At 40.1% G+C, this 9,565-nt stretch overlaps 1 protein-coding gene across 1 annotated transcript; it reads left to right on the forward strand.

Moving 5' to 3' along the window:
- Positions 1-261: 261 nt before the first annotated feature.
- On the forward strand, positions 262-8,618 carry LOC137986174 (uncharacterized; the record flags this gene model as incomplete). Its single annotated transcript, XM_068833456.1, has 9 exons — positions 262-1,045; positions 2,620-3,095; positions 3,583-3,618; positions 3,794-3,847; positions 4,163-4,231; positions 4,448-4,507; positions 5,450-5,515; positions 5,878-5,931; positions 8,541-8,618. Coding segments are annotated over exons 1-9 (1,642 nt in total), but the record flags the coding sequence as incomplete, so codon positions are not given.
- Between the last annotated feature and the right edge of the window lie 947 nt (positions 8,619-9,565).

A 9,565-nucleotide genomic window follows, 5' to 3' on the forward strand; every position in this document is an offset into this window, starting at 1 on the left:
TGCTGGGGGATTACCACCACAATTGCAACGTGCTGGCACTTGGAGAGGGTGAATTGATTGTGGTGCGAAACCCCAGCAAACTAAAATCAGACTCAAAATTTTTGCCATGTCCACATTGCCTGGGTTTCTTCAAAGGAGACGAGCTTTGGCGGCATTGCCTAATCTGCCCGCACAAAACCACCACTGACGAAAAAAAATGGAAAAAGGTGCAGGTTGAGGCAAAGCTTCTCTTGCCCACGTGCTCATTCTCAACTGCAGACGTAGACGCACAGCTCTACAAAAATGTTATTTCGTCCATGAGAAACGACAGCATCTCCTCCATAGCTCGCCGGGACCAATTGATAACGAACTTCGGGGCAGCCATTTTTGAAAAAGTTGGCATTAAAAATGCCAACTATGTTTCCCAGAGAATGCGACAGCTGGCGCGTCTTCTCCAGACGCTCCGTCTTCAAAATAAAAGGAATGATGCGACCTTGGAAGAGTTTATCGACACGTCAATGTTTGATACTCTGGTGGATGCAGTTAAGGAACTGTGTAGATTTGACGAAGAGTCACGACTGGAGATCGGCATCCCGTCACTGGCGTTAAAGCTGGGCCATAGCCTCAAGAAGTGCGCTCAAGTCCTCAAGAGTTCCGCCCTGCGGAAAAAAGATGAAGACAAAATAAAGAGGGCAAAACGTTTCCTTGACCTCTATGAAGCTGACTGGACCTCTAAAATCAGCTCAAGATCCCTGGCTTCATTGGGATCAAGGAAACAGAACAAAATAGAGTACCTGCCCCTGGCGGAAGACTTGTCCTTGTTAAGGAAGCACCTCGATTTAAAAATTGTGGCTTTGTCAAAGGTTTTGACAGAAACTAAGAAAGTTGAAAGCTGGAATAAATTGGCCAAGGCTACGCTGGCCAAAATCATAATCTTCAACAAACGAAGGTCCGGTGAGACAGCCACACTTGAAATTGAGCAGTTCCAACGTCGGCCGGACTGGTCCAAGTGTAGCAGTTCCTTAAAGGAGTCCTTGACACCCTTAGAAAGGCGCCTGTGTGAAAGGTAACATTACTTCAAATGTAACTGTAATAGAAACAATATTTCAATTGTAATCTAGTATCAGTTAGACCCAAAGAACACAAAAACTGAATAAACCTCGCAACAAAACGATTGACATGTTTTGATTATCTTTAGAACACGACTTGATTTTCTTTAGTCTCGACCTTAAATGCTCTAGGGTCACGTCATCAGCACGTTTACAAACTCAATCAAGTTCTTTGATGTCCTCGAAAATTTTTGAGGTAACAACTATTAAGCTACTAAAATAGAAAACGCTACTGAGAGAGAAAGGAAAGCATCAAGAAGATGCCGCGTAACAAACTCTTAGCATGAGAAATACCAAGGAAGTAGCGAGCCTCTCTATGGGTACCCACGGTCTTCGTTTTCTTCCCGATTTTTTTGCAAATATTCGTTTTCTTTTAAAGAAGTTCTTCGTTTTTCGGCTTGAAATGGTTTAAACGTTTATTTAGTGTTATTCATAGTTGATATATAAATATTTCACTTCAATAGGAAAAAGCATAACTCACTCAATATGATGAAATACTTGAAATAAAACACAAACTCGTTGATCGTTTTCATTGTTTGACATTTGTGGGCGGTCAAGACAGCGAGTTACAGACATGACAGACCTGGTCACTGTGGTCAAACCGTGACAACCCTTGAAGACATTCTAGACCAAATTTATCACTTAATTATTCTATTATCATTTCTTATCGTTTCTTCATTTTGTCGACTTAGGTCTTGAATGGAACTAAAAATCTTAAGTCGATTACTTCTCCCTATAAAACAGTAAAAACAACAAAGTTGATCACGAGTGTTGGTCAGTGATATGCTTACCTTAGCTTTTAAGCCTTTCTCAAGAGCTTGCAAGCATCCATGCTCACATAACGTCGTTCGGCTCCACCACGGCTTTACAGAAGGCGTTTCGGTATCTTTTGAGTTGATGGTATATAGAGAATACTTGACTTCTAGTCGAAATCTGCCATGAATAAATTGTGACCTCAATTGTATTCTGTATACCGCGAGGTTAAAGATCAGCGCCACGACCAACATGAGGTCACATGATACGAATGAAATCGAATCCATTGGTTAGTGGGTTCTCATTGACGTTATTAATGTCATTAATGATTGCATTATCAGTGGACTATTTTTGTCGTTTTCAGCCTTGTAATCCCTTGTAATGGCATCATGTGGTTTTCGCAACAGCGACTGGAAACCATTGTGGACAACGTTGTCAAAATCGCAGTGAAATGTAATCAAACGTCAAAATTCAGAAATAACAGATATTTTCTGTAGTGTTTACGAGTTTTGACAATTTTTATATCTGACGGTTCAATTTGATCGCGCAAATTTTGGTCAATTCTCAGATCTTCGCTTCAATCTTGAGATCTTCGTTTTTTTCCAGAGGTAGAGGGTTCTATTTTCACAGAGGTCAAATGAATTTTGTTTCTTCCCCTCTTGTCTTGTGCCAGTATATCTGGTTCATCATATTGAAGTTTTCAACCTGCTTTACAAATACCGAGATTGTGTTTAGAAATCTCTTGCTTACTTTGTTTTGGTCTATATTAAATCCTCAGGCTAGATCTGATTGAAATCTCGGGGAAAAGGAGCAGAAAAGTTCCCATCCTCCTTACCCCCGAGACAAAGACCGCAGTGGGACTTCTAATCGAGAAACGACCGGACAGTATCCCTAAAGAAAACAAGTTTGTTTTTGCCCGAGCTAGCAAGGGGTCCTTGGGCCATCTCCGTGGATGGGACTGTGTCTCAGATAGCGTAAAAGAGATTCAAGCTACTTTAAAGAAGCCCAAAGAAATCACCAGCACAAAACTGCGCAAATATATAGCGACAGTCTCCCAGGCAGCCGCTTTAACGGAAGTGGACGTCGATTGGTTGGCGCGCCACCTCGGGCACGACGTTAGGGTGCACAGGGAATTTTACCGGCTCCACGAGTCCACTACAGAGTTGGCAAAAGTCAGCAAACTGCTGATGGCAGTCGACTCCGGCAACATCAGGGGTGTCGTGGGTAAAAGCCTGGCAGAGATGACCGTCGAAGGTACTTCATAATGAAAATTTATGATAACTTGGAAACGATTATCTAACTCACGAACAATGTTTCGAGGCATGCTTGGGATAGGGGTCCTGAAGTCTTTTTCTTTCCACCAACTTTTTCAAACTTCAGCCCCTTGCCTGGCTACCTGGCTCCAGTTGTTCAAAAGGTGGATAACGCTATCCACCCGATATCCAGCATAATTCATGGCGGAATCAATTGCGCTATCCAATGGATAGTGCACTATCCATTGGATAGCGCAATTGGATCAACATGTGGATAACGCTATCAACAGGATGAATTATCCACCTTTTGAACAACTGGGGCCTGGTGAATTTCGTAATATAGATGGTACCTTGAGAATGACAGTTCCCCAGCTTGTGTGAAACTTGCTAACGTGCAATACCGAGGTACAAATTACAATTTGCCTAGTACTAAATTGAAATTGTTATAACAAAGTATAGGGTATTAATATTTGTTATTCACTTGGCAGATATTCCCGATATAACAAATGACAGTGCATCAGAAGGTGAGTCAGTAAGGGACATGAAGACATTAATTTTTAAGTAAGGTAAACTTAGGAAAAGTTAAAGTGAATTATTTAAAGCTGGATTGAGAAGATTTTGCTTTGACATTGGGAGTATTTTCAGAGAGTTCACTTACTGATAAATACTAGTTATTCATGATTGCATTCGTTCTTTCAGAATCCTCCTCGGAAGAAGAGAACAACGGGAACGAGGATACCATAGAAAGTCAATGTAAGTCATGACTACCCATATTATTAGACGTTGATATGATCAGATGAGGAACGGTTGAATAATGAACATGAAAACAATTTTATCAAACTCGATCATATCTGTCAAAGGTAAATTTCTTTTCAAAAACAGATGTTTCATATGGTACCATCACATTGCTGTTACGTGATACAACTTTGTAGTGCCAAACCTTCTAATAAGAACGTTACTTGAAAGCTTTGAAACTGGATTGACCCACTTTAAGCAAGTTTTAAAGTACTTATTGCGCAACGGGTAAAGTTGATAAGAATTCATGGATTAAAACCTTATGTATTCCAGGTCATCCTCGAAGTTCAGATGAGACAGATGTGGATGATGCCACATTGCGTATGCCAAAAAGAACCAAAAGTAAGTCAAGCTACTGACAAAAGATTACACAATAACTGCTCATAAGTAGTTCGCATATGGTGGAAATCAAACACTTTGCTGAGCAAATTAATATGTAATGCAAACAACAGTCCTGCATGACCTTTAGACAAAATATGTCTTTTTCAATTGCTGGCAAAATAATGGCAAGGCGAATATAGCCCCATGTCCTAGACATCTTGACCATTTACATTACAGGTCCACGGGTAAGCTCAAATGGAAAGAGAGCTCTAGAGCAGACGCCGACTTCCCACATAAGTAAGTTAATAAAAACTACAGTTAAATCTGGCCGGCACATTAGCTAAAAACAAAAACACGATAAAATCTTCGAGGTTTGATAAATTTTATTGGAAATTAAGCTTGATAATCGAAATCATGCAATTAAGAAGTTTACCCATAAAACTAAAGCAAATAATTGCTAACAGAGACCCAAACTCTCCCTTAATCATGTGGTCCTTACGGCCCCGCGCGCGCTTTCATTGCGCAACTATTGGGAAAATCCCTGTATGAGGGCCGTACGCATTAGCGCGAGCAGGGGCCCGTTTCTCGAAAGTCTGAAACTTTACGTGCCATTTACGGGAGTCACAATTCCCTCTTTATCTCAAGAACGGAGAGGATTTGAGTCGTCAAACTTTACAGTCAGTTTGCATTTTGTTATCTTGAAAACATGTTAAAAGATCGGCTTTCCTCAACAAGCGGTTGGCAGGTTCACAAATGGCTTTTCGGGCCCGGAAAGTTTTCGGGACTTTCGAGAAACGGGCCCCAGGGCCGGAAAAAGCCGTCCCTGCTAGGAGCACGTACTGCTCCGTGCGGTGCAATTTTAGGGGATTTCGTCGCTTTTAAACATCCAAGTAATTTACAGCCAGAAAAGCAAGTGCAAACAGTATATTCGATAAACTTTCTGGGCAGATTTTTTTTTTTATTTTGCCCTAACTTCATCTTCTGAGTGCTCTTAAATAGTGTAAAGAGCCCATATGATAAAATGCTTATTGACTGAGTTTAGGTCTGGCCGGACAGGAAAATATTTGGCCCTCGGTCATGGCGCACAGATCTCGCTGCGCTCGGTCCGTACGCCAAGACCTCGCGCCAAATATTTTCTCTTCCTGCCCGACCTCAACTCAGTCAATAAGTACATAGTCTTAGACTTATTATGACGAAATATATTATGGCTCTTTTAATAACTTGACATGCGTATTTTAGGTCCTGATTTCTCCAAAGGTAAAAAGAAAGTCTCAGCAAATGCTACAGAACCGAGGAGTAAGAAAAGTAAGCTAAGTAAAGATTGTGTGGAAAAAAAGGCAAAAATTCTTAGTTCATACACTTACATTACACCCCGAATGCTTTTGAGTGAATGAAGAGACATTTCTCCTATTATACCACGACATGAAGACACTAATTTAAGTAAGGTAAACTTAGGAAGAGTTAAAGTGAATTGTGGAGCTGGTTCTAATGATCTGATGAGGGAAAAGCTTTTGTTCAGTGGAGCAACTTTACGGTAGTAATACATAAGAATTAGAACTTTATTTAAAGCTGGATTGAGAAGATTTTGCTTTGACATTGGGAGTATTTTCAGAGAGTTCACTTACTGATAAATACTAGGTATTCATGATTGCATTTCGTTCTTTCAGAATCCTCCTCGGAAGAAGAGAACAACGGGAACGAGGATACCATAGAAAGTCAATGTAAGTCATGACTACCCATATTATTAGACGTTGATATGATCAGATGAGGACACCGGTTGAATAATGAAAATGAAACAACAATTTATCAAACTCGATCATATCTGTCAACAGGTAAATTTCTTTTCAAAAACCGAATAAAGTCGATGATTAAAAGGGTAAGATTCTTTGTTTCTAAGATCATACAACATTTTAATATTCCTTCCACTGGAATCATAAGTTCTCAGCCAGGCAATGGTCGCCTACAGTCCATATCGATTGTGGGTGTGTGGAGGGGTTAATTAATTAGACCTAAAGTGCCGAAGGTGAATACGCACTCATTCTGTCATAATTGACTATGTGATGATAAACAATTTAAAGGTGTTCTGTACCAGATTTTCCTGCAGAGGATAATGGTAAGAAAAGAAATTAAGTCACGGTGCTACAAAAACACTGTTTATGATTGGTGGAAAAAGTCATCATGGTTATTTATTAGTATACTATTCACGGAAAAAGAAATTATTTCAACCTCATTGTGGTGGCTCTAAACAGTGTCAGCACTCTCCTTAGAAGGTTGCCACTACAGTGATGTAATCAGGTCAACAGCAATGTTATGGTGCCATATGAAACACCAATTATTCTTGAACAAGACACGGTCATGATTGTGTCGTCAATAAGTGACCTTGGCAAACAGGGAACCTCAGCAAAAAACACCATATATATTGGCTTTATTTACTCATCTCGTCAAACAAACCAAACTCGGTGACCCCCTCATTTTTTGTTGCCGGAAAGTGATCAGAAGGCCCAAGATGAAATTATCTGCGAAGGTTAAGAAAAATTTTGTACCGCAGAATCAGACAATCCGTGGCTCTGAATCCGCTGTCCAGAATTTTTAAACTTTGCAGAAAGTTTTGGTCTTAGGCCTTCTGATCACTTTTCCAGCCAGTAATAAAAAATGGGGTTCAGCACCGTTTTTTTTGATGATATTCGACCAATTAAAGCCAAAATATTGGGTGTATTTGCTGGGCTTTCCCGTTGACCAAGGGTAAACTAAATACATCACAATAATGACCTCACTTTTGCTTTCCCCGTTGTGCCAAAGGTAACTAAATACATAACAATAATTACCTCATCTATAATCGATGTGTCCCTATGGTCACCATCACATTGTGTTACGTGATACATGTTGTAGGTGCCAAACCTTCTAATTAGAACGTTACTTGAAAGCTTTGAAACTGGATTGACCCCACTTTAAGCAAGTTAGTTTTAGATGGATGTGTTATTGCGCAACGGGTACAAATTGATAAGCATTCCTGGAGCCAAAACCTTGTGTATTCCAGGTCGTCCGTCGCCGTTCAGATGAGGATGATGCCACATTGGCGTATGCCAAAAACGACACACACAACAGTCAAGGTCAAGCTACTGACAAAAGATTTACACAATAACTGCTCAATAAATAGTTCGAACATGGTGGAAATCAAAACAACTTGCTTGAGCAAATTAACTATGTAATGCAAACAACAGTCCCTGTATGACCTTTACGACAAAATATGTATTTTTCCACTGCCTGGCAAAATAATGGCAAGGCTGAATATAGCCCACATGTCCTAGACATCTTGGACCACTTCCAATTACAGGTCCCCGGGTAAGCTCAAATGGAAAGAGGAAGCTCTAGAGCCAGACGCCGACTTCCCAACATAACGTAAGTTAATAAAAACTACAGTTAAATCTGGCCCGGCACATTAGCCTAAAAACCAACAAACACGATTAAAATCTTCGAGGTTTTGATAAATTTTTATTGGAAATTAAGGCTTCATCCTTCTACCACTCCTCCTTTGATCATCGCAATCACGCAATTTTTGTTTTTTTTGTTTTATTTAAGAAGTTTTAACCCATAAAACTAAAGCAAATAATTTAGCTAACAGAGACCCCAAACCCTCTCTGTCTTAGAACTTATTATGACGAATATATTATGGCTCTGTTTAAATAACTTGAATGCGTTATTTTAGGTCCTGATTCCTCCAAAGGTTTAAACAAAGCAAGTCTATCAAACAAAGTGCTACAGAACCGCGAGGAGTAAGCAAAAGTAAGGCTCTAGTAAAGATTGTGTGGAAAAAAAAGGGCAAAAATCCTTAGTTTATACGCTTACATTAACACCCACGATGGCTTTTGAGGTGAATACTAAAGAGACATTTCTCCTATTATGTGAATACTAGGGCATTATAAGGACAGACATCTCCGTGTGTTAAAAACGTCACCAAAGAAAAAGCATACGTTATAGCCAACCCACACAACGGAAGGTCACTACTACAATTTCTTTCAGATGTTCAACACGGACCTCACAAAATGGAAATAACCTATGGATCGCCTTCATACAGAACTGTTATGTTTTATTGAATCAAAACTTATGGGTGTCCTCGAACAACTGGTTTTAGACAGTCCTGACCCCACATCGAGTAGTTGGTAAACGGCTCCTTGTTTAGACCAAAAGAAAGTGATTAAAACTAGTGTTTGGCTAGAGAAAAGCTCAAGTTGACTTAAACGTGCGTTGTAATTACTGTACAGCTTATTGACTACAAGATCATTGTTTTCGTCAATTCAATCCATTGTTCTTTCCGTTCTTCGTGTTTCAGTGCACCTGGTGGGAACCACCAGAAAAGACCGTGGCACTCCTGAGGAAAAGCGGCACGTGCTGATCGTCAACTGGGGAGGTAACATTACTCTCCATCTTCGTTTTGTACCTCACGGGACCCCTTTTTTTGTGTGTCCCAACCCCGACCCTGCTTGTCGCTCGACGAATTGGCATCCGCAAAAGTCACAAGGCAGGCAACTAAGCAACGTGGATGGACAGCCATCAAATTTTTTGTAAAAAAACTGAGGATCCCCCCCAGTCGCACTGCCTGTGGTAAAGCCCTTGAAGGTTTGAAAAAAAAGACCTTCCACAGTGTACCTGTGCATACTGTACGTTGACGTTTCATGCCCTTGCAACAGACCAACGGCATTAAAAATGTATACATTTAATAATTCAAATCAACTACTGTGCGGAACATCTATGTACCACAATTCTAACACCTCGGGCGTTACAGATTTTGTCCTCGGTTGTAAGGTTAATCCCCATGGAACAATTGTTAAACAAAAATGGGGGTTTTAAAAAGCTAATGCTCCTCGCTGGTTGAAAACGCAGAGCAGGTTTCATGAGAGATCTACAAAGGTTAAAACAATGTCTGCTCATATAGGTCTTCAAAATATCTTGTTCTTCAGGAAAACGTTTGAATGACACGTGAGAATACCGTTAAACATTGAAATACGCGTAATGAAATTTCATTAACAGCGAAACATAAAATTTGTCTTACTTGACCTAATCAGATACGTGTTTATCGGGTTGTCCCATACATTTTTATAACAGTATGGCTTCCTCAATTTCAAGGGTGAGGGTGCGTTCAGGAAGGGTATTACCTTGGAAGAAGCTACGATTGGGTTGCTTACGAAATTTTGCCAAGGGAGAATTATTTAAAAAGACGGGCAATCGAATTACCATTAACATGTTAATTTAGAGATGCAGTCACTCATTCATATCTTTGACGCAAAGCCATATACTTAGACGAAACAGTAAGCATATAAAGTTGAGAAGTTTCCTGCTTGTAAGCACCAGTCTCAG

The sequence above is a fragment of the Montipora foliosa genome, unplaced genomic scaffold, assembly GCF_036669935.1.
Source record: "Montipora foliosa isolate CH-2021 unplaced genomic scaffold, ASM3666993v2 scaffold_149, whole genome shotgun sequence".
Taxonomy (NCBI): domain Eukaryota; kingdom Metazoa; phylum Cnidaria; class Anthozoa; order Scleractinia; family Acroporidae; genus Montipora; species Montipora foliosa.